This window comes from Anopheles coluzzii, chromosome 2, assembly GCF_943734685.1.
Source record: "Anopheles coluzzii chromosome 2, AcolN3, whole genome shotgun sequence".
Taxonomy (NCBI): Eukaryota; Metazoa; Arthropoda; class Insecta; order Diptera; family Culicidae; genus Anopheles; species Anopheles coluzzii.
In genome coordinates, this window is record NC_064670.1 from 3,492,682 (window position 1) to 3,516,284 (window position 23,603).

Sequence of the window (23,603 nt, forward strand, 5' to 3'; positions counted from 1 at the left end):
TGCGTACGGAACATTAAACGCCCTCACGGAAATGAACCGAACCGTCCAAAGCATCGTCTAATCAACAAACCATTCCATAGCAGCATAAAGTAAACATAACAAGGAAATCACGCACACACACACCCATCCAACGAACAAGTCATCCTTGGCACAAAGAGCTGACCCATCGGCATGAATTACAGCCACAACGGTGTATTTGTGCTCAATGTGTGTGTGTGTGGTATGCCTGCGCGCTTTGTGCGACTGTATATGTATGTGCACGGCAAAATGAAGGCCCCTCTTCAGGGCTTGAAAAATAAATCACAATGAAACATGCCTGTACACGCACGCACACACACACATCCACACTCACCCTTAAACGTACAGATTCACCCCCACAGGCAGGTCGAGCAACGGACGGTAGGGCGCACGTGCGCGCACACACCCTTAGCTCGAACGAAGGCAGAAGGGCTGTCACCGGTGCGGGGGGGGGGGGGCAGTGTATTCGTGTGTGCAGCGGCTCAAAGCGCGCTATGGTTGCTTTGATTGCCGAGAGATTGTGGTCTCCCACCGCACCGCCGCGGTGGTGTGTTTTTGTTCCGAACGGCTCTCAAGTGTTGGGTTTTTTTTCACGCGCCATCCAAATACCAGAACTTGTATGACGGAATGACACAGTCGGCGGTGGTACACGGTTGTATTGGAAAGGGACGGAAAAGATTACAACATACATCCAAAGACGAAGACGAAGGATAGTGGGAGTGGAGGAGGGGAGTGGGCAACTTATGCTATGCTAGCTATAAACATGATTAAAACTCACTTCCACTCGGTTCCACTGCGCCATCGTGATCAGCACCATCGGGAACCTTCTATTGCTTCGTGCGGGCTCTCTCGCTCTCTCGCTCTCTCTGGCGCTCGCTGCGTCTCTTGCTCTCTTGCTCTTTGCGTATGGTTGTAGTGCGGGGTTGAACGGGCAGACACGGACTCCAGGGGACGGGCCGGATGCGAGCGCGGGCGGGTGTTGCGCGTTGAGGTGGCAATGAAAAAGGGAGCTCTGGCTCCACCGCCCACTCCCACTCAAAACTCTCTCCCTCTCTCTCTCTCTCTCTCTCTTTGGCTCGGCTCGTTCTTTGCCCAGCTCTGCTGTGCACATTTCCCTTTTTTCTCGCCCGATTTGCACGGTCGAATGCGTTTCAATGCGCTAACTTCCGCTACGGCGGTACCAAAACACACACACTCCTAACACTGCACCCCTCTTGCTAGCCCCAGCAGTACACCGTAAGGGCGTGGACAGAATGGAGCGAAACAGAAAAGTGTGATAGCTTTTCACCCAGAACGCAATAGAAAATTATTCGTGTAGCTAGCACACACACTCACTCACACACTCACAAACAGGGGCGAAATTCTAATTTGAAACTGTGCTAGCACCAAACAAACAAACATCGGAAACCACACACACACGCGCGCGCTGCTAGCATGACGAAGCAACAACGGGCCCCACACACCATCAAATTGCGTACATAATGAGGGAATCTATTATTTTTTCGTTTTCTGTTTCACCAACATAACACACGCACACAGCCACGGTCAAAACAAAACCTTCTAGATGTTTTTCCTTTCATTTTCTTCACCACCGCCCCACACATTGCAGCGCAATTTCTCTCGCTGGTGGGGTTGTTTTATAAACCTTTTATCGTCTCTCTAAATACGCACATACACACACACAAACACGCCCAGTCCCACACACAGTACACAAGCGGCACACGTACGCGAAAACACACACCACACACACACACTCGCACAGTCTAAGTGGAAGCGCTCATCTCCCCACAGAAAAAAAACACCAAACTGATTCGAAATAGCGATAGAAAGGAAGAAAATGCGAACCAGCGCATTTACATTCAGCACCACAGAGCACAGCGATTGGCTATTGTGTAAGATTATATATAGAATGGGACACTAACTTTTTCCTCAGCAACCGAGCGCGGTTCCACTGTTGTTGCTCCTTCCGAAGTGTAACAATGAATGAGGAGAATCAACAATGAATGAAAGCGACATACCCGAACAGGGCCAGCTTAGGCGGTGCTCTATGAGAATGCCGAGCACGCAGCGCTTGGACGGTGGTAGCTAAATCGAAAGAAAACTATTAAAAACGCACAAAGTCGTTTATAAAATGGAACAATTATATTGCTGATTTTTTAAAACACCGCAGAGTTTGTCGAAAAACTCATAATTTCACGGTTTCAGCTTTTCCAGGGGGTTTGCCATGCGTCATCCACGCTACGCACTGTGCACATCGAAAACGAATGCAAAACGACGTCAAAGCCGAAGCTGTCAAACGGTGGCCAATTGTGGCAAACGTCAAAATAAATCAACAATACAATTTTATTCCTTGTACAGCGGTGGTAAATTGTGTTTTTGCAGAGAAAATTCCGACGATTGCAAAAAGTTAAATCATATCTCTGTGGAAAACAGCGCGGCACTATACACGGCACATTGATATGGCATGAAAAGAGGCTTAATTAGATTACAAACAACACTTGGGCGGTTAACAAGGTACCTGCCCCCGCGTACGTCGGTGTTTTATCAGGCGATATGTTCCGGATTCCCAAAGCGGAGATTGTACGGCTTTCGTTTTCTTTACAGATCAAAAGTATTGGAGGAAACATGTGAAGAGCACACATCTAGCTGCTGATCGATTGCTGAAACGGAGTGTCGAGCAAGGAAATTTATGAAATCATTACAGCATTTGTTCTGCACAAAACATCTACTGTGCGTACTGCGCGACGGGCTTCGTTCATAGTTTATGTGTGGCATCCTTAAACATGTTTGTGCTGCTTTTTTGCAGGTAAACATTTTGGATACGTTTCGGTGCGTTTGTTTCTTCCGCTCCGCTGATTAGACAACACCTATTGCCACGCTCCGGGATCGTTAAAGCTACTACAGAACAGCTGCTTCAAGATGCTAACACACAAGAACAATCAAGGTGGAAGGAAAAAGATGCAGGTGGCTTTCGTCATACGGGATGCTGAGGAAAAACGCCACCGAAATGGGGTAAATGCGCTGCAGCTGGACAGCATCAATGGCCGGTTGTATTCGGCCGGCAGAGACGGTATTATTCGCCTATGGAACTCGACACAGACTTCCTCCTCCGAGCCGTACATCCAGAGCATGGAGCATCACAACGATTGGGTGAACGATATCGTCTTATGCTGCGGGGGTCGTAACTGTAAGTTTGAGCTGGAGCTTTGAATATCGGTTATGAAGGATCTAATTAGTATTTTTTCGTTTATAACAGTGATAAGCGCTAGTTGTGACACCACAGTGAAGGTGTGGAATGCACACAAAGGTTTTTGCATGTCGACTTTGCGCACGCACCGGGATTACGTGCAAGCACTTGCGTACGCAAAGGATCGCGAACAGGTGGCCAGTGCTGGATTGGACAAGGCAATATTTCTGTGGGACGTTAACACACTTACTGCACTGACTGCCTCCAATAACACAGTTACAAGTAGGTGTTGATATCATAATTCAGTTACAAATGTAATTGACACCGTTGTTTTGGGGCACGTTTCAGCATCCAGCATATCGGGATCGAAGGACTCAATCTACAGCTTAGCGATGAATCCGTCCGGGACGATTATTGTGAGCGGATCGACAGAAAATACGCTTCGAATTTGGGACCCGCGAACATGCAACAAGATCGCGAAACTGAAGGGACACACGGAAAACGTGAAAGCGCTAATCGTATCCGAGGATGGCACGCAGGTCGTGTCCGGCAGCTCGGATGGAAAGATCAAGCTGTGGAGCATCGGGCAGCAGCGCTGCATTCAAACCATTAGCGTGCACTCGGAAGGTGTTTGGTGTTTGCTGATGACGGAAGGCTTCTCACACGTGATCTCCGGAAGCCGGGATCGTAAGATCATTATGACAGAGTTGCGGAATCCCGCGAACAGTGTTTTGATATGTGAAGAGCAGGCTCCCGTTCTGAGCATGTGCTACAATATTGACCAAACAGGCGTGTGGGCCACGACATGGAACTCTGACATCCGATGCTGGAAGCTACACAAAACTGAAAAACTGTGCAACTATAGCTACTCCAACAGCAACAGCAGTATCAACAACGGCAGCGGTGATGGCACCTCCAGTTCTGTGGCACCAGCACCAGCATCTAATAGCAGAGCACCGACAGCAGTGCCTACCGGAGCGACCACGGCTAGCTCTGGCAAGGGCTATGAGGTTGCTTGCATCAAAGGAGGCGCCGCCATTAAGCGATACCACGTGCTAAACGATAAACGGTTCATGCTGACGAGGGATACGGACGAAAACGTGGCCATCTACGACGTGCTGAAGATAAAAAAGGTAGAGGATCTCGGAAAGGTGGACTTTGAGGAGGAAATTAAAAAGCGCAGCCAACGAATTTACGTACCGAATTGGTTCATGGTGGATTTAAAAACAGGAGTAAGTGTTTCTCATCCTCTCGTGTGATAATGGTGTGTTCATTTCATATCCTTCCATTGTGTCCCCTTTAACAGATGCCAATGATAGTGCTAGGACAGGATGAAATCGATTGCTTCGCAGCATGGGTTTCGGCGGAAGCTGGCCTTCCAGAGCATGCGGAACCCGGGTCAGATCCAAAGGTGAACTATGGCAGTCTGTTGCTACAGGCGCTGCTGGAACATTGGCGACCTGCTCCATCGCACCACCATATCCAGGGCGGGCCGGTTGAATTGGAAAACGGTTGTGATGGTGACGTTCGGGGCAATGAATACTTCAGCGTGCCGAAGCATACTCCAATTATTTTTAGCGAAGTCGGTGGAAGGAATGTGTGCCGGCTGCTGGTAAAGGATGCTGCAGGTGAAACGGAAAGTGCACTGCTAAACGACACCGTCCCGTCGTGGGTGACCAATGTGGTCATCGATCGGACGCTACCCAAGTTCATAAAGCTTCCGTTTTATCTGCTGGCGCATCCATCGATGCTGAAGCAGGATCGCAACAAAAAGGTAAGCTCCAAATAAGATCCATCCGAGGGTGTAATCTTTGTGCTAGGATAAATTTATTAACTTTGCGTTTGTTTTGGTCCTTTCCTTAGGAACGTTTGATAGCGAACGAGTTCATTCAATGTAGGAAAGTGTGTGAGCACGTGTTGGAGAAAGTACTGGGCTCCGATTTGCCAACGAGCGACAGTAATGGCAACTCCAACTCTTCGCAAAATAACAGTCAAAGTGATGGTAACTCCGAGAGCAGTCAGATACCTGCCGAGGAACGAATCGAGCTATTGTGTAATGAGGTGGTGAGTAAAGGAGAATGCATCGTTGTTGCTGAGCATTTGTACTTTAATACCTATTTTATCGTATTTTCTCTTTTTTTCTCATTACCACTAGCTGTGTGATCCCAACATGGACCTTCGTACAGTGAGGCATTTTATTTGGAAACAGTCATCGGATCTAACTTTCCACTACCGGACGAAATTAAACTAAATTTGGCTAATACCATACCATGGATGTTATGTTGCCCGTTTAAAAAGAACATATATTGTATGTAGAATATTCATGAAATTGTAACGAAAGTTTGTCAAAGTAAACTTCGAAATATGCAATATAGTCGAGCATTGATTCCTCTAACACACCATCGGTGCATATATTTTAGAACTAAATCGTGCTTAGTCTATGGTTTTTGTGTTCACTTGCCACAAGATGTGTTTTCGCCAATGCCGATTCCTATTTTTGAATATTTTGTTTGGTCGATTTTGTGAAGATAAACTATTTTGTCCGCTCTACCATTTCGATATTACCCATAGTGCATTGTCGAACATCGATTTCGCGTAAAAAAAACAACAAAGAAACGTTTTTTGTATTGTATACCGATTTTGTTTGTAAAAAGTGGTGCATTTAGCAAAAACAAATTAATTAAAATATCGTGTAGTTGTTAACAATCTTTAATTAGAAATTAATTTACAAAAATCCGACAAACATCGCCAGTTGAGCGCAAATGTCACGAACCTGTCATCCATTTGTCGGAACTTTCCGCTGTCATCGCGACGATTGTCAAACGCCAGAAAAATGGTTGGCCGCAAAAATCACGCGTAACATTCACCCACTTGCAAACGAAACAGGAAATATTGTGCGGTTAAAGCACCTGCATTGTAATTAGTTAGTTAAATGTGTGCACCGAAAAGTCCCACCAACCTTTCTGCATTGTCCGTGGCAGTCTAACGGCAACGGGGAAGTCAGTTCCGAGTGGCGTTCTTTCCCGTCCAGAGCATCGGTACACCGTCGCACGGTACCTTTGGCGAGGAGGACGTGCGGGAACTACTATGCTCGAAACGTAGAGGACGTCTGTTGTTCGGTGGGAAAGCTAAACGACGCGTTTGATAACAGCCGGAAGTAGTTCGATCGAACCTATCGTGGACAGTGTGCTCCTTCCCTGTGATCCCATATCGCATTTCAGTGAAGGAAAGGAAAAGTGAAGCCGTGTCTTATTTGTTGTTTTTGCAAGAGAACCGGATCATGACCCACACAGTATGTTGTGGCAGTGCGGTGGCATAGTGTGTAAATAGTGCGCAGTTACTTACCCCCGGGGCCTAGATAGTAGTAGATAGAAGTGTTTCTGTTTTGTCAGTGTGAACCAAAGGTCCGAAATTTCACCCCTCCTCCTTATCTGGTGCCGTTTGTTAGCAGTGGTGGGTGTGCGTTCCTTCCACTCGGTTAGCTGAGAATGGAATTCTCACAGCCACCGCCGTCGGTCGATGCCGCACCGTCGGTGCAGCATTTCGCGAACCCTCCGCCCATCAACCGGATCCTGAGCTACCAGCATCCGCAGCCACCGAAGCAGCAGTTTAACTTCTACCACCACAAACCGTACCACCACTTCAATGGCTTCCGAGGCGGCGGCCCGATGTCGCAGGATGACTTCGATGGCAAGCGGCTCCGGAAGTCGGTTATGCGCAAAACGGTCGACTATAATGCGTCCATCATAAAGGCACTGGAGGTAAGCAGCAAAGTCGCATGTTCCATTTGTATGCGTTGGCAAATAATCTCAAAACCTCCCCCATTCATCTTCCCCAGTGCCGAACCTGGCAGCGAGACCATCGTGACAGACGCGCGCTGCAGCCGGAAAGCATCTACATTCCCGAACTGCTGCCCCCGCCAAGCTACATGGACAATCCGAGCAATGCGGTCACGACGCGCTTCGTCAAGACGGCCACGAACAAGATGCGCTGCCCAATCTTTACCCTCGCCTGGACCCCGGAAGGGCGCCGTTTGATTACGGGCGCAAGCTCCGGCGAGTTTACGCTATGGAACGGGCTCATGTTTAACTTTGAGACAATTCTGCAGGTAAGTCTCGCCACGAATGAGCTCCTTCACCTGTTGCCATGCCAACAAAATGGATTCTCATTTATATTCTTTTACCTTTTCTTTCTCCAACCAAAGGCACACGATGTGTCGGTGCGTACGATGGTTTGGTCACACAACGACAACTGGATGGTGACCGGCGACCACGGCGGATTCGTCAAGTACTGGCAGTCGAACATGAACAACGTCAAGATGTTCCAGGCCCACAAGGACCCGATACGTGGAATCAGGTACAGCAGACGCGGACGCGGCCTCGCGGTAGCCGGTAGCGGCAGCACACTCACCACGTCCATCCACTGGTGGCCATCGGTCGGTGGCACGGTGCGTCGCCGCTTTGGGTTGCAGTTACGGCTTCTCTCAAGGGCACGCCGGGTGCTAGCGACGTTGGCCGCATTCATGCTGCTAATAATCCTGCCATTGCTCGTTCGACTAAGTATACCTTATCTCACTCTTTGCCTCTCTATACAATCTATCCTGCTCTCTCTCCCTTCTTGTTATCAGTATTTACGCTTTAAACCTTCCACTACGGAATGGGTGCGCACTTTTTGTTTGGATCATTGCTTTACCGGTCCTTTTCGATCATTGATCGTGAATTGATGGTTCAGTTCAAGAGGTTTCTCTTGACAATTGACACTTTAAATAAGCTATGCTCAGTTTTGTTGCTTAAAGCATTGAACTACATTGTCTGTGATACTAGTTTGTTATGTTATTTTTCCCAATTCCAATGCATCTGGTTGCCAGTTCCGGGACACAACTGATGCAACTGATATCATTAGAATATCAAACACTGTGTTACATCTGTCTCATGGTTTTATTTGTTTAATTTTCTTGTTTTTGGTTCATTGCAATCGGAACAAAGTACCTGAAATAAATAAATACGCTTTGATAAATGCAGCTAACGTTAACGATACAGGTTCTCTGCGCACAACAACTACACCCAAACGGCCTTTGAAAGTTTGTGAAACATGTAGAGTAAAATCACCCTTTCGTGTGCGTGTGTATGTGTTTTGATAACTGAAGAGAACAAATAAAATGAAAGCAACGAAATAAATAAGGAAAACATACATTTTAACACGAAATCATCCATATGCCAAAAATAATAAAAAAAAGTGCAAATAAAGTTATATTGGCCGGAATAATCATATTATATCCCAGCAAGTGCCGCAAGTACCTACCCCGGGGCCCGCGCTATGCTTTGTACAGTGGCAAATGAGCTGAATAAAGTATCGTTAAACATCCCGTTTTGGTCAAACCGAAGCCAACGGGGACAACAAAACCGAATTCAACCGTTTGGGTTCATTTTTTTCTTTCTCTTGATTTCGTGGCTCTTCTTCCTGAACGGCTAACCTATGGCCAATTCTCGTTCTCGCGTTGTGTGGCTTGCAGCAACTGAATGAAGTGGAAAGAATGTGGTAATAAAAATGCAACACACAAATAAAGTTCCTTCCCCCATCTTTGCAACCTAATAAACACGGCGCGAGGCCGCTGCGAGGACCTCCCCTTGATCCCTTGAGGGCAGCCATTGTCTTCCGAAATCCGGTCCGGTTTCGTTACGAAACCCGTAACACAGTTGAATAAAAACTACTACTTTCCTATCACAGTCGAACGGGAGGCACGGGGGAGCAATGGAGCAAAAGAGGTTGTTATCAGCATTGAAGCAGAAAATGGTCCTGTGTGTGTGTGTGTGTGATATATGCAATTACCAACCAACTTAATGCTAATTTTCTTTCCACGGCATGGAAATTCCCTTTCTCTCTTCCCATTTTCTTCCCCTTATTTGCACGATAACCAACCACCACGTCCACGAACAGCTTTAGTCCGTCGGATGCCAAGTTTGCGAGCTGCAGCGATGACGGTACGGTGCGGGTGTGGGATTTCCTACGCTGCCAGGAGGAACGGGTACTGCGAGGCCACGGTGCGGACGTAAAGTGTGTTCACTGGCACCCGCAGAAGGCGCTGATCGTGTCGGGAAGCAAGGACAACCAGCAACCGATCAAGCTGTGGGATCCCAAGTGTGGTCAAGCGTTAGCAACACTGTACGGAATCTGGAGACAGAACTCCCCCAGCCACGTGGTATGCGCAACATGTAATGCCTTGTGTTTTTTTCCGCTCCCCCCTTTTGCAGACACGCTCACAAGTCGACGGTGATGGATTTGAAGTGGAACGATAATGGCAATTGGCTGGTAACGGCGTCCCGGGACCACCTGTTGAAGTTGTTCGATTTGCGGAATCTCAGCGAGGAGGTTCAGGTGTTCCGAGGGCACAAGAAGGAAGCGAGTGCGGTATCGTGGCATCCGATACACGAGGGCCTGTTCTCATCCGGTGGGTCGGATGGGTCGATCCTCTTCTGGAACGTTGGGTAAGTAAAGCGTCCATCGATCGTGGTGAACGTGGGTAGTAATTCGATTCCAACCATTCCAGAACGGACAAGGAGGTTGGCAGCATCGACATGGCACACGACAGCATTGTCTGGACGTTGGCGTGGCATCCGCTCGGGCACATCCTATGCTCTGGGTCGAACGATCACACGGTAAAGTTCTGGACGCGCAACCGGCCCGGCGATCAGATGCGCGACAAGTACAACCTCAACACGCTGCCCGCCAGTTTGGCCGGGCTGGATGAGTGCGAGCTGGAGGAACACATCGTCATTCCGGGCATGGGTCCGGAGGACAAGGTGGACATCGTGGAAAGCATTGCTACGAAGGAGGCCGGCCCCATTCCGGGCTTGGATCTCAACCTGAACAGCTTCAATGAGAAGATGCGCGAAAAGAAGATACCGTACAGCAAGCCCATTCCGCGCAACTTCCAGGCCCAGTGGAACGAGTCGAGCAAGCTTGACGATCACTCATCGACGGCGGACGAGATTAAGGAGGTGATTTCGCAGATCGTCGACAGGGGACCGGCCTCGCCGAAGAAACCACTGCCGACCGCTATTTCGCTGTACGAGCATATGATTCCGGTGATACGTAAGTAGGATGAGGAGGACCGGACCTCCCGTCTTGACTTTGCCTTATTCACCAAATCATTTCTGTTTCTAGCGGGCAGCGCCTTGGAGCAAGCGATTAGCGATGGAACGGAAGCGCTGAACCGATTCATCGAGAATGGTGGAATTCCGCAGCTGCGCGACATATTCCCACCGATCGACGAACCGGAACATTCGGCGAACGGTGACGAAGATCAGCGTCCAAAACCGCCCGCTAAACGAGCGCGGCTCGACGTCGAACCAAAGTTCTTTTACGGCCCACAGCCGTTCATGATGGATCCTCCCGAGCAGTCGCGCGACTCGGTCCACTCGGCGGACGATTCCCGCTCGAAGGACGACGTGACGTTCGATCCGAAGCTTCCGTCGCTTCTACAGCTCGACGTAAACCCGCCCGTGAACGTGCAGTTCAACACGGAGGACCCGGTAGATGTGCGCGCCAACTGGAAGGCACGCGATCGGGACCAGCAGCAGCGCGAGAAGCGTGATCTCGAGGAAGACAAAAAGATCTGGAAGGAGTACAACGATCGCAACTGGGACGAGGACGACAATGACGACTCGGTGACGGTGATGGAACCGCCCTCCGGCTCCTCGGCCAACCGGTCCGATACGCCGGTCAGCCAGAACACCAACAGCAACGGGCAGTGGGTGGCGGACTACGATAATGATGGACCGTCGGGTGGTCCACCGCCCGGCATGCACGGGTTGGCCCCGTGGCAGATGCCAAACAATGGTGGTAATGGGGGAGGCGGTGGTGGTGGTGGTGCCGGTGGTGGCAATAACCAGCATTCGGGAGGCATGCCACCGTTCGGTGGTGGTTACGGCGATGAGGACGGTGGCCGATCGATGGACGCATTTAATCTACAACGACCTCCACCGCCGATTCCGGGAGGGCCGCCGCCGTTCGGTAACCTTAACCCGAATCCGTTCGCCATGATGGGTGGCCAGAACGAGGAGGAGGGCGGTGGCTACCACCAAAACAACAGCAACAACAATCACCACAATTCCGGCAATCATAGGAACGATTTTAACCGGAATGACGATTGGCGCAACGACGGTGGAGGTGGAGGCCATCGGGGCAACCACCGGAATCGTGGCGGAGGCAGAGACTTTCGGGACGATCGAGGTGGTGGTGGAGGTGGAGGTGGACGGCGCGATCGCCGGTTTGGTGGACGTGGAAGGAATTGAGGCCCATACGGCATCTAGCTTCTATCGTCGTTGTCGTCGTCGTACCACAACGGAAGGTTGTACGAATGTGGCTGAAGGATCGCGTTTGTGTGATTGTCGAAAAGGGAAGCGTTGGTTATTGGTAAAAAGAAAGTTAGCATTTAAGGATGCATACGCTAAGCCCCGTGTACAAATGACTGTTTTCCGATGTAAAAGATAGCAAAAAAAAGAAGGAATAAAGAAGATGCGTCTGCGTGAACTGTAGACCCGCAAGCTCTATACAAAACAAAAGTAAAAAAAAACTATTAGTAAATGGTAAAGCTATTGTTTAATAGCAGAAATATACGAAAAGAGAAAATTCTGAAGTCCTTTCAACAAACCTTCATGAGCCTAAGATGAACGGTACAAAATAAGGACGAAATGATTGTCGATTAGTTGCAATTCGTCGGTTTAATCATAACCACTTCCATCTACGGTAACTAACTTTAAACATTAATTTTAGTGAAGATATAAAAAAAATGCATTGAAATCACGCGTGGCTCGTAACCGTTGGGAATTTGAAATAGACGCCATTTCCAATGCTGGCAGCACTGTCACGCGGCGTACTTAGGTAATGGTCAGAACTTCGCCGCATGCGATTTTGCCGCATGCGGCAAGAAAAGAGTTTTCTCAATTTTCTAGCTTTTCAAGGTATTATAATGATATTTTGTTGTTTCTTTATAAAGATAATCATTCATTGATATGATTTTAGGCATTTGACATCTGAAATAAAATCGCATGCGGCGATGCGGCAAAATCAAATGATTTTGATTTTGCCGCATCGCCGCATGCGGCAGATTCGCAAGTGCTGTCATTAACGTCAAATCCCATACAAAAGCTTGCGGCAAAATCGCATGCGGCGAAGTTCTGACCGCTGCCTTAGAGAGCGGTACTTGTTCCGACGCAATGCGTTGCGATTTTGCCAAAATGTATGGGATTTGACAGACGCATGCGTTAACGACGCACGACGCAGCGCCAAAGTAGAAAAATTTCTATTTCGACGCACGTCGTGATGCGTCTGTCAAAATGGTTCAATCATATCGGGTGAAAATCGATATTTTTTCACGTTAAATTGTTTCGAGCGCAATTGGACGTGTAATTGGACTACTAAATAATTTTATTAACAAATCAAAATAAATGTAGAGAAAGTAATTTCGTAATTGCTGCAAAACAGGTGTGTGCGGGTCAGTATGCAATGTGCAATAATAAAGCGAAAACATGCTTTGTACTGTTTTGAGCAGAACTGGAAATGATTTTACAGTTGTAATTTAACATTATAATCACATCAGAACCTATAAATAAGAGGTATTATTGCTGTTTGTTGATGTTTTTCTTTGTAAAATGTGTTGACATATCCATGCAGAACGCATCGAACAGATACCAGCGTGCGTCACGCAATGCGTTGCGATACGCTCCGTCGAAACAAGTACCAAGCCCTTACACGGTGGGCGACCGCTATCCCCTATTGGACAAATCCGTCATGTTTATTTTGCAAATAAAAATATTCAAAAAAAGTTATGCTTTCTTCAAAAACTAGAATCACACGTGTTTTCAAGACCTTTACGACCTTCAAATACATCTTCCGTATATTTTGCTGTATAAATAAAGCTTTGGTTTCGCAATTATCGCAACCGCGTCATCGCCGTTGACCGCGAGCGTTCCCAGCTGTGCGGGCACCGATGCATCGTTTTTGTTTACGTCGATCGGTACATTCGCTTCCCCCGCCGAGAGAGCATCGGGAAACTCCAGCGCTCCAGTTTTCCGCCTTTTTCAACCCTTCCTGTGCATCTTTCCGTCTGATGACATCCTCCCAGGATGCGTGCTACATATCCCTGCTGGGACTGGCGGAATACTTTCGCACTTCGACTCCGCCGGATATCAAGAAGTGCATCCAGTGCCTGCAGGCGTTGTTTACGTTCAAGCCACCGCTGAAGGTGGAAGCCCGAACGCACCTGCAGCTCGGCCAGATACTGATGGCGTACACGAAGAACACGGACCTTGCCAAGAACCATCTCGAGCAGGCGGTTAGTAGGGGGAATAGCGGATTAGCGAACTGCCAGTGACCGGGGATTATCCCCCGGCAGCATGGGATGCGTCGTGCACTCACCTCTCACTTCTCGTTTCATTCCAGTGGATCCTTTCGGAAAACATTAACAACTTTGACGATGTTAAGTTCGACACGGCCAGTTTGTTGGCGCAGTTGTACCAGCAGCAGGACCAAAGCTCGCTCGCCAAACCGGTGCTCAGGAAAGCGATCGAATTGTCCCAGCACAACGTGTACTGGCACTGTAAGCTGCTGTTCCAGCTCGCGGTAAGGGACAGTAAGGGGCTTGCTGTTGAGCTTGAATTGACCCAAAGATGTGTCTTTACTTCATAGCAAACGCATGCCACAGACAAAGAGTACACGCTGGCCTCGGAGCTGCTGGCGGTGGGTGTGGAATCGACGGACGAATCGAACGCGACCTATCTGAAATCGTTGTTCCTGCTCAGCCGGGCCATGATCATGATGATCGAACGGAAAACGAACGACGTGCTGGCGATCCTGAACCAGGCCAGCCCCATCATCGACCATTCGATCCAGAACGTTCACCTGAAGGAGTACTTGAAGGTGTTCTTTTACGTGCTGCAAGTGTGTCACTACCTGCAGCTGGGCCAGGTGAAAACGGTAAAGACGAGCCTGAAAATGCTGCAGCAAAGCATCCAGACGATCATTGCACCGAACTGGCCATCGGACGAGCAAATATTCGGCCAGAACAACACGGAAATGTTCATGTGGTTGCCGAAGGAGCAGCTGTACGTGCTGGTGTATCTTGTCACCGTTTCACACTCGATGATGGCTGGCTACATGGACAAGGCACAGAAGTACACCGAAAAAGCACTGACGCAAATCGAGAAGCTGAAATGTAAGTCGCTCCTTGGGACAGGTTCGTGCATCGGGTTTGCTAATGATGTCGTTTTTTTGTTTGTTTCTTCCACTCTCCCCTTCAGCTCAAGAAAACAAACCAATTCTGGCGGTGTTTCAGATCATCCTGCTCGAACACATCATCATGTGCCGGCTGGTGATGGGCAACAAATCGCTAGCGATCAAGGAGATCGCCCTGGCCAAGGATGTGTGCCTGTCGTCGACGAACAAGTTTCTGCTGAAGAAGCATGCACCGCAGCTGCACTGCCTGCTGGGCCTGTACGCCATGTCCACCAGTTTGTTCGAGCACGCGGAGAAGCAATTTTACGCCTGCATTCAGGAAACGACCGAACGGGAGCTGAAACTGTTCGCCAACCTGAACCTTGCCATCGTGTACTTGCGCACGAAACGTGAGCAAGATTTGCGCAACATCCTCGAGCAGATACAGCAGGAAAATTCCCAGTGCTCCAACAGCCAGGCACTGATGGGCAGTTTCTACTACGTGCAGGGGTTGAATGCATTCCACAAGAGCAGCTTCCATGAGGCCAAGTACGCAAGCCACAAGGTGGAGAGTTTGATCAAACATTATCCTAATACGTTGCTTTCATTCCTACCCACCGTAGACGTTTTCTGCGCGAAACCCTCAAGATGGCCAACGCGGAAGACCTGAACCGGCTGACGTCCTGCTCGCTCGTGCTGCTGAGCCACGTGTTCCTTAGCATTGGCAACTCGAAGGAAAGCATGAACATGGTCACGCCGGCAATGCAGCTGGCGTCCAAAATACCGGACATTCACGTGCAGCTGTGGGGCAGTGCCATACTGAAGGATCTGCATCGGATGCTGAAGGAACCGACGCAGGAGATCGAAGCGTACAACAATCACGTCCACTTCTCCCAGAACCTGATCGCCGACCAGCTCAAGTGTACCAAGTTTCCCGAGCACGCACTGATCAACTGGTTCCAGGGCGATCCACCGCTTCCGATGCTGTCGCAGGACCTGCTTCTGCAACCGACGGCCGCGACCATTGTCGCACCGACCGTTGCGGTAGCGTCCGGCTCTGGTGTGCCACTAGTGGTGCAGCAGCAGCAGCAGCAGCAACAACAGCAGGGCGGAACGTTTGTACGATTACCGGGCACACTTAACCAGCAAGTTATGTTCCAGTAGGATGTAACCTGTGTGTGGAGCGAGACTTGGCGGTTGTGTATAAATTACATTTGGAAGGTTTAGCAACAAATCTCGTTCACGCGTTGAAGAGATATCGATTGTGTGTTTGTGTGTTCGTGTGCGTGTGTTCGTGTGTGCGTGAGTGACGACGATGGTTGTAAGCTGCTGTAAAATGGAAAGTAAGATTAAATAAAGTTTTAACTGAAATCTTCAAGTTGGCTTAGTGATCGGAGTAACGGAAAGCTATTTTGAATTGAATCGGTTACCTGATACGGGCGAATATCGGGCAAAATGTTCTTGGTTTGGTTTAAACTAATTGTCCTCCTATTGTTTAAAATACTCCTATTGTTCAAGAAGGAAGTCAATTACAAAGCCAACTAAATCGATTGGTGCATTTTGTTTTTCTTCGGCGAAAAGTGCAACACACAGCGCAGGTGTAGCGGAAATGCGCAGGTCACTGTGCCCACTCTCAACTGTCATTTCGTGTTGCGGCGACGTGTCAGTTGCATTTGTTGACAATTTTGTTTGGTCTGGTTCGTGTGCCAGTTTCGGAAGGAACTTGTGGAAAAGGAAATTCAGGGAAAGCTGCTACATTTTGCGATACATTCTCCAGCGAAAGGCATCCTGAGCTAGCCTTTATTAGCTAGACGTAGATTATAGACAACTCACTCAGAGAACTTGTGCAACGATGGCAGCGTAAGTGAAGGCAGCGTTGCCTCGTGCAATCGTTGCAGGAACCACATTGAATCATACTTTCACTTACATTTTTGCTCTCTCTTGCAGCTCTAAGGTAACATTCAAGATTACACTCACCTCCGACCCGAAGCTGCCGTTCAAGGTGTAAGTAAAACCTGTCTACTTTATCTTTGCCCGAATCGTGTTTCACGCGTCTCATACTTTGTCATCCACAGGCTAAGCGTTCCGGAAGCGACACCCTTCACGGCGGTTCTAAAATTCGCGGCGGAAGAGTTCAAAGTGCCCCCAGCGACGAGTGCCATCATTACGGACGATGGTATCGGCATCAACCCGCAGCAGACGGCTGGCACCGTGTTCCTCAAGCACGGTTCCGAGCTTCGGTTAATTCCCCGCGATCGTGTCGGATGCCGTTGCTAGTGACCGCGATAGTTTCCGTTTCAGTGTCCACTGCTACTTCGATAGGAATGGGTTCCGTTTCATCCGTACTGCTGCTACCAACGCAATGTGATACGCAACAACGCAAAACATCCAGCGTACCGCGGTGTCCGCTTTGTGCGCAGAAGCATTTTTATTAATCGTTGTTCTGTTCTATTTTTGCTGTGTCGATTGAAATAAATATTTTCTCTCCATAAAAGAGTAACGCGCCGGCCCGCCTATCTACGATACTTGCTGCCGTATCCAGTTGAGGAATTTGGAAACATCGGTAAAGACGGAGTACTGGTTCGGATCGCAGAGCAGTAAGTTCCGACGCTGGGCACTGATCGACACGATGCCGCGGACGTAGTATCGTGGGCCTTCGGCAAACACTAATCCGCCGCCACTGTCCCCGTTGCACACGGAGTTGCCTGCGAAGGAGAAAGAGTCGGTGATTAACAAGCAAATCCGTTTGAAAAATCTTCCAACACGTACCATCGGCATGTCCGGCACAGAAAGATTCGCCTACCGCCAGTACTCCATTAAACTGTACATTCCGCTGGGAGCACATCTTTTGCGACACGACCGGCACCTCTAGATAGTTCAGCACGTTGCTGATCACGCCGTCCCGATTGAATCCCCAGCCGGTAACCTTTCCCTCGCGGCCATAGAACGTGCTAATGTCCACCGTACGATTGTAGAGACAGACGGGCTTTATAAAGCTGTTGTAGGTGATGTTACGCTTGAGCCGTAGCAGCCCTATATCCGTCGTGTACATCACAGGATTGTAGTCCCGATGAACAATAACCTCATCGGCGGTACGATAAAAGTGATCATCGATCGTACTGATATCTATGATGCCCGTGTACACCCGGAACAGATCCACGTCCAGCGTTTCGTTCGTGTTTTGGCGCGTCAGACAGTGGGCCGCCGTTAGGATCCAGCGTCGTCCGATGATACTGCCACCGCATTGATACTCCTGTAAAGGGCAATTGCTATTAGTTGCTGTATTAGTTCACTCGAGCCGACCTACCTCATCCAGATAGATAGCCACATGCCACGGATGTTCGCCCTGGTTGGACGTAACTCCACCAATGATTCGCGATCGTATACGGGTCCCGACCGGTTCCAACACTGTTGCACACTCATCCTGCTCCAATGACCATCCGGTATTTTCATGCTAAAGAAACACCTCTTCATTAACAGCTCACATTAGGCAATTATCCGATCTTACCGTCCTTTCCGTTGTGTGATCCAACTTTACCCACGCCGTAGCACGTTCCGTTGTGGAGGTAGTCCTGCCTGTGGTTCTCCGATGTTCTTCCTCCCTGGCAGGTTCGTTCAACACACGGCGTCTTCGTTGTTGGCAGTGATTGTGACCGTTGAAATTCACCTCCACCACGTCCGGGATCGGTCCCATCTGGTTGTAGCGGATGAAGAAGTTGAGCTCTATCTCCGCATCCTTCGCCAGTATGAAGGTTCGGTTTTCGATCCTAAACCGCACGCTGTCTTCCGTCGTCACCTCGCCGAAAGGGTTCTGGCCAAAAAAAAGGACGACATAAAAGTAGCTTTACACTGTTCTTCCCATCCCCTGCCACAATGCCACTGTATTACCCCTACCCCCAACATGTACACTGGCTGATCGAACACGATCTCTATCAACGCCCGATCGACCGTGTTTTCGGCCACGAGATTCATAACCGCGTCCCAGCGGCCCGACGACACGATCACCCCGGTACGAATCGCCTGGCAGGAGGAGTTGAACTGATGGGCCGGTTCTGCGGTTCCATTTTTCGAGTGTACTTCCGGCTGGGTCGTGGTACTCGCGCCCGGCAGTACCGATCCCGTCCATGGATCACGGAAATTCCTGATCAAAGGTCTGGAGGTGATAAGACGGTTGAATAAAGTCTTCGATTTTGACGCACACAGCCTTATGCCCGCTTACCTTAAATTGCCCACTGGACAGATCGTAACGCCGTTGACTTCGATACGGCTGACCGCCGGAGGGGAACCCGTGGTGTAGGACACTTCTAGCGGGATCTTGACCACTGTGCCTGCGCGTAACGGGTACGTTAGATTGGCGATGTGAAAGCTCTGGTGGTCGATGGTGCTGATTCTTCCAAAGTAATTCTAATTTGAATAGAAATGATACAGCAATCAATACAGCTGCCATAAATTACATGTTTGAAGCGCTGCTGGCGTTGTACAGGATGATGAGAACACGCCATGGGGCGGTTCCTGCGAATAGCGTTGACGCGCACTACTCAATTCCCTGCCATTGGGTAACACCACTACCATTGCAAGATGAATGATCTTGCATTGAATTCTCAGAATGCACAGTCCACTTGTCACTGGTGTTACTCATTACGTCGATCAACTTCGATCGTTAATCAATTACATCCTTCATGTAACCCTACAGTGAGCACACGATCACCGACACAGTGCGACGACGGTTCAGGTGTTTTTTTTTATATATTATTCACAAACGCAACGAAACTGCATTCCTACCACCATTGATAGCCTTTGCCTTGGCAAGCCTTTATCATCAAATTCCAGCACTGCATCCGTTGCATCGATGCACTTACACACTACGTAGTTTTTTCTTGTTGCTGTTATTTGTAAACAAGACGCACGCGATCACTGGCACTGGCAATGGCCACCACCAGTCCTCGGACGATCCCAGCCGCGTATCTTACCGTGAGTTGCTCCACTTGACGATCAAACTGCACCACCATCTGGACGTAACGGATCGTAACGTTGGGCCGCAGCACCAGCGTACCCTCGTACTGCTTCCGGTACGCATCTTCGTGATCGATCGTAAACAGATCACTGCAGCTGGTCGCTTGTGGCGTTGGTAGGCGCACTTCTGCACTTTGCCCCACGCGTATGTAGGTGGCGAGAGCGCCAGCGGCTGTCCACCCGAGGATCAGCGACAGCAGTGATGTCTCGGGCAACATCTTTGACTGACTGATCTGTTTTTTTTTATTATTATTTGCTTCTTCTGTGTGCTCCTAGCTCCTGTCTGATCGAAGATCACGAACCGAATGAGTTGAGCTCGCACGGCGGCGCTTCGGAGCAGGGCGACCACAAACACACGCCTGCTGCACCGATAATCCCGACCCTTTGGATTGATAATGGCGCCAAACACATTTCAATCAAACACTCATCACTCGTTCGCGCGGGTTTGATGGATGGGGCAGGGAACCGATCGCTACATCGGGGTAGGGTGATTCAAAGCCTAACGCGTAACCGTACTGATGACGTATCGGTCGCAATGGTCAAGCGAACGCGCAGTCGAGGAGCTGCGACGATGACGTCGATGGGAATTCGAGTTAGTGGGTCGGAATTCAAGACTCGAGATTAAGGAACGGCATTCGCTAGATTAAGACATATTTCATGTTTTATTGCGCTCACTATTGTACATATTGCTGAAGTAACTCTACATTGGTTTCACTAACATTACTACTCTCCTATCGCGCGCGCTTGCCTGCGCTACCTGCTACATGAGTCCCTTGATCCAGGACGTAAACTTGGCCGCATCCGTAAACACGACGTAGTGCTTCGAGTCGCAGTGGAACCGATCCTGGAGCGCCGCACTGACCGACACTATGCCCCGCAGGTACCACAGGTTGTTGTGCTTGAACACCATGCCGCCGCCACTGTCACCGTTGCACACGGAAGTGCCATTCTTGAACCCGGCACAGAACGACGTGTCCGAGGTGACCTTGCTGAAGAAGTCCCGGTTCGACCAGATGCACGTTTCGTGCGCCACCACCGGCATCTGGGCGAAGGAGAGCCGCGAACTGACCAGCCCATGCTCATTATAGCCCCATCCCGGCACGAACCCGATCTTGTTGATCAGCGTCTTGTAGTCGTCGTCAAAGTTCCACAGACAAACGGGCCGCACAAAGTTGCTGTACTTGATGTCCTCCTTCAGCACCAGCACGGCAATGTCGTTGAAGAACCGCTCGTGCTGATACTGGGCCGGTATGTGGATCGACCGGATCTGGGCGTCCTCTTCTGGCCCGTTCCACTTGCTCAGATCGATCTTGCCGAAGTACAGCAGCAAACTGCCCGCATCGACCGGTTTGGAGCTTTTCTCCAGCGTCACACAGTGCGCCGCGGTGATGCTAGCCCGGCGCGATATCAGCGTTGCCCCGCAGAGATACTTCAGCTCGGTCACCGTACTGCGGTACAGTGCACCGTGCCAGGGGAATTGGCCCCGCTCCGACACCGTGCCGTGCGTTACCAGGGGATTCGCTTTCGGCACAACCGTCCCGCAGATGTCTCCCTCGTACTTGTTGATGTAGTGCGTTTGGCCAGCTTTGGGTGTACTTTCGTGCTGCAGGAAGGCGTAATCACCGGCAAAGTACTGGTCCCGGTTAGTGCCACCCGCGGTAGTACTGCGAGCGATGGGCGCTAGTGTGGTGAAGCCTTTGTCGGCGATCAGTGGAACGGTCGAAACACGCTTCGGTGGGCTTGTCGGCTCGGATGGAATAGATCTTTGCGACGGTTGGTTCCAAATACGCTCCTCGGCTATTGGTCGGTAGGTAGTCGTCGTTGTAGTGATCCTCCTGTTCGCTATGCGCTGACTGGAAGGAAGAAATTTGGGAAAGCAAAACGTCAGAATCTATATTCAATCAGATTTCCAGGAGCTGAAGGTTCTACCGATCCGAGTCGTGATCCTTCCCATCCCCACTTCCGGACGTGCTAGACGAGTGTTCCACGTGGTCATCGGTACTGAATCGTGATGGATACACTTCGCCAGTGTGTGCGGGATTGTGGTGGGCATCGGTAGCTCGGGTGGTCACCGTACCACCGCGTGACGAGCTCGACGCACTCGAGGAGTACAACGGCTGTACCTGGGATTCTACGGGAGCATGCGCTACGTGGGAATTGATCGGTTGTACTACGGGTGGTGTGTAGACATCGGCAATGATATCGTCGGTTTCAGAGGATGTTGCTCTATTTGTATACGCAACCAATGCAACTAGTTAGTGACTACTTGGAGATAGGTGAACATAGAATTCCACAGACAGCTGCCTACTTACACGTGCGCATTGCCATAGCTCGTTCCGGCGGGGCGTACATTCGTACGCACCGGATTTTGACGCGTTTCGGTACAAATGTTTTGTCCATTGAACCGGATCTGACGCAGCAATGGAACCGGTCTGTCCGGGGCGTACCGCACGTAGAACTTAACGATCACGACCTCACCCGCCCGCACGCGGTACGATTTGTCCATGATGTGGAAGTGCACGTTATCGTCCGTGTTGTGCTGTCGCAGGAATGTCTAGGAAAGGAAGGGACAGGACATGATAATAAAGAAGAATTTGGACAGTTACGACATGCACCGACTTACCCCAAATTCCAGCACCGGGGAGGAAAAGATAATGTCCTCAAAGATACCGTACAGGGGTACATTGCTCTTTAGACGTATCGTACCGAACCAGGTGTCATGGGTGTCGTCCCGCTCATCGTACGAAAACACCGCCGGACATGGGGACGTTTTTTGATGACTGATCTTCACGCAGACGCAAAGAATCGTCAACAAACAAAGGAGCTGCAAGATGAGGCATAAAGTTAGTTTGTACATACATCGAATGAATTGTACGATCATCTTGCGATTCAGAATTCACAACAAGCTGAAACAATTCCGCTGAATCGTCATTACATTACAAAAAGTGATTCTATTCCAATTGCCCATATTTAGCCGCTAGATAGGTCCTCCTACAGGCATTTCCGGTTTGTGGTGTTTAATTAAATATGCGTATTATGCAGTCAGGCAATCGAGATCCCTCCGCACCGCATGTGTCGCCGTCACTACACACCACATAGGGTTCCTATGGTCCCCACTCATATAAACTTGTAGATCGTATCGAATAATAATCAATGATCATGGCTAGACGCTGTGGTTTGTGCTAGCGAACGCCAGCATTTAAGTCGCAATCGACGCCGTTTACTTGTGACTTGAACGAACGGCAGCGCGGGAAAGATGCTTGTAACCGATGTAGGTGTCAGTGGACAGGTTATCTGAACTGTAAGTTTCATCTTCTACTAGATAGTTGCTTTGTTGAAACAGTAAGAGTTTTGCGGAAAAAAATCCACTGTAACGTGACACTACCGTGGTGGTAAGTTCGTTCCAAATTCTAGAATTACCCAACAAGAACTTGTTTTTACTCGAAAGTACTACGCTGCTAGATAAAACAGGAAGTGAACATAGGACACAGCGCAAATTCTTCTAACGTAAAAACTTAATTAACACTTTCAATACACATAGTACACCTGTAATCACTTTAAACGTCGGTAAAATCTATTTGTATAGTTAATAATATAAGTTTCACCTTCATACTGCAATCACCGAACACGGACACGATCGTTTCCACACACGATCGATACGATCGACCGACCAAACGTCTCACAATCGTGCAGCTTGCACGACGTCTACGGCGGGACTAAGAACGTAACTAGTTTTCTCCCGACCCGAAGGCACTTGCTTCAAGTGCCCGACACTTGATACGGCATGCACTTGTCTCCACGCTGTGTGTTGTACGATCAGATATGCAGCGATGCGTTCCGCACGACAGTCGAGTCACTGTGACGTCGGCACGAACGATTTCAACGCACGATCAAGCCGATGTAGTCGTCCCCATGCAGGGGATTCCCTTTCATAGACGGTTACCTGCGGAAGCTAGGAAAGTTTTGGTTTTAGAAGTGTCGTGGATGAAGGTCATGGTAGGATAGGCGAGCAAACTACCTGTGCCTAATGGCGGTGCTATAAATCTGGGTGAGGGAAAGGTGATAAAGTGAGATGTTGTGATGCATCAAAACAGGTGCTATTAAACGTATGTGTAGGTTGCTGTTTGGTACTATAGTGGGAAGAATTGAACGTCTTCATAGTGGTAAATCA

The 23,603-nt window shown here is 49.4% G+C and overlaps 6 protein-coding genes across 12 annotated transcripts in view; 4 read left to right on the forward strand and 2 right to left on the reverse strand.

The window, feature by feature from the left end:
* The window catches only part of LOC120950429 (putative uncharacterized protein DDB_G0291608), a 57,209-nt gene extending 55,176 nt beyond the window's left edge, over positions 1 to 2,033 (reverse strand). For 5 of the 6 annotated variants that reach the window (XM_049605278.1, XM_049605277.1, XM_049605276.1 and 2 more), the window contains exon 1: positions 1,941 to 2,033. The gene's annotated coding sequence lies outside the window, so the exon portion shown is untranslated. The remainder of the gene's footprint in view (positions 1 to 1,940) is intronic. The other variant, XM_049605274.1, reaches the window with a different exon arrangement.
* Positions 2,034 to 2,312: 279 nt separating this feature from the next.
* Positions 2,313 to 5,579, forward strand: LOC120951091 (WD repeat-containing protein 48 homolog). 2 transcript variants are annotated; one of them, XM_040369616.2, is made up of 8 exons: positions 2,313 to 2,546; positions 2,623 to 2,748; positions 2,825 to 3,205; positions 3,275 to 3,487; positions 3,554 to 4,437; positions 4,512 to 4,979; positions 5,069 to 5,269; positions 5,361 to 5,579. In XM_040369616.2, the coding sequence occupies exons 3-8, from the start codon at positions 2,938 to 2,940 to the stop codon at positions 5,454 to 5,456; spliced, it is 2,130 nt and encodes a 709-aa protein (XP_040225550.2). In that variant the 5' UTR covers positions 2,313 to 2,546; positions 2,623 to 2,748; positions 2,825 to 2,937; the 3' UTR covers positions 5,457 to 5,579. The 2 variants fall into 2 exon arrangements, with proteins under 2 accessions (XP_040225550.2, XP_040225548.2); XM_040369614.2 differs by having other exon boundaries at positions 2,313 to 2,532.
* A 433-nt stretch (positions 5,580 to 6,012) lies between these two features.
* On the forward strand, positions 6,013 to 11,771 carry LOC120949721 (pre-mRNA 3' end processing protein WDR33). The gene is made up of 7 exons (XM_040367202.2): positions 6,013 to 6,966; positions 7,044 to 7,313; positions 7,410 to 7,561; positions 9,143 to 9,367; positions 9,457 to 9,690; positions 9,753 to 10,297; positions 10,370 to 11,771. The coding sequence occupies exons 1-7, from the start codon at positions 6,694 to 6,696 to the stop codon at positions 11,497 to 11,499; spliced, it is 2,829 nt and encodes a 942-aa protein (XP_040223136.2). The 5' UTR covers positions 6,013 to 6,693; the 3' UTR covers positions 11,500 to 11,771.
* Positions 11,772 to 13,188: 1,417 nt separating this feature from the next.
* On the forward strand, positions 13,189 to 15,790 carry LOC120949285 (MAU2 chromatid cohesion factor homolog). Its single transcript, XM_040366493.2, has 5 exons — positions 13,189 to 13,541; positions 13,649 to 13,828; positions 13,895 to 14,420; positions 14,506 to 14,968; positions 15,043 to 15,790. The coding sequence occupies exons 1-5, from the start codon at positions 13,197 to 13,199 to the stop codon at positions 15,581 to 15,583; spliced, it is 2,055 nt and encodes a 684-aa protein (XP_040222427.2). The 5' UTR covers positions 13,189 to 13,196; the 3' UTR covers positions 15,584 to 15,790.
* A 285-nt stretch (positions 15,791 to 16,075) lies between these two features.
* LOC120949288 (ubiquitin-fold modifier 1) lies at positions 16,076 to 16,923 on the forward strand. Its single transcript, XM_040366497.2, has 3 exons — positions 16,076 to 16,279; positions 16,367 to 16,423; positions 16,495 to 16,923. Exons 1-3 carry the CDS (start codon positions 16,272 to 16,274, stop codon positions 16,694 to 16,696), a joined length of 267 nt encoding a protein of 88 aa, XP_040222431.1. The 5' UTR covers positions 16,076 to 16,271; the 3' UTR covers positions 16,697 to 16,923.
* On the reverse strand, positions 16,816 to 23,177 carry LOC120949286 (uncharacterized). The gene is given in 12 exon segments (XM_049606807.1): positions 16,816 to 17,124; positions 17,189 to 17,672; positions 17,727 to 17,873; positions 17,928 to 18,230; positions 18,314 to 18,823; positions 19,390 to 19,704; positions 19,944 to 19,995; positions 20,197 to 21,285; positions 21,362 to 21,658; positions 21,745 to 21,986; positions 22,056 to 22,256; positions 23,038 to 23,177. Coding segments are annotated over 12 exon segments (3,834 nt in total). The 5' UTR covers positions 23,044 to 23,177; the 3' UTR covers positions 16,816 to 16,936.
* Positions 23,178 to 23,603: the final 426 nt, after the last annotated feature.

Excerpts from the sequence above, each read along its gene's own strand:
- LOC120951091 (XM_040369616.2), top strand. The coding sequence starts at position 2,938 with ATGCTAACACACAAGAACAATCAAGGTGGAAGGAAAAAGATGCAGGTG. Across the intron at positions 4,980-5,068 it reads AGCAGGATCGCAACAAAAAG|GAACGTTTGATAGCGAACGA; the intron begins GTAAGCTCCAAA and ends TCCTTTCCTTAG. Across the intron at positions 5,270-5,360 it reads AGCTATTGTGTAATGAGGTG|CTGTGTGATCCCAACATGGA; the intron begins GTGAGTAAAGGA and ends CATTACCACTAG.
- LOC120949721 (XM_040367202.2), top strand. The coding sequence starts at position 6,694 with ATGGAATTCTCACAGCCACCGCCGTCGGTCGATGCCGCACCGTCGGTG. Across the intron at positions 7,562-9,142 it reads GACCCGATACGTGGAATCAG|CTTTAGTCCGTCGGATGCCA; the intron begins GTACAGCAGACG and ends GTCCACGAACAG. Across the intron at positions 9,368-9,456 it reads GGTCAAGCGTTAGCAACACT|ACACGCTCACAAGTCGACGG; the intron begins GTACGGAATCTG and ends CCCCTTTTGCAG.
- LOC120949285 (XM_040366493.2), top strand. The coding sequence starts at position 13,197 with ATGCATCGTTTTTGTTTACGTCGATCGGTACATTCGCTTCCCCCGCCG. Across the intron at positions 13,829-13,894 it reads AGCTGCTGTTCCAGCTCGCG|CAAACGCATGCCACAGACAA; the intron begins GTAAGGGACAGT and ends TTTACTTCATAG. Across the intron at positions 14,969-15,042 it reads AGCAGCTTCCATGAGGCCAA|ACGTTTTCTGCGCGAAACCC; the intron begins GTACGCAAGCCA and ends TACCCACCGTAG.
- LOC120949288 (XM_040366497.2), top strand. Across the intron at positions 16,424-16,494 it reads CCGAAGCTGCCGTTCAAGGT|GCTAAGCGTTCCGGAAGCGA; the intron begins GTAAGTAAAACC and ends TGTCATCCACAG.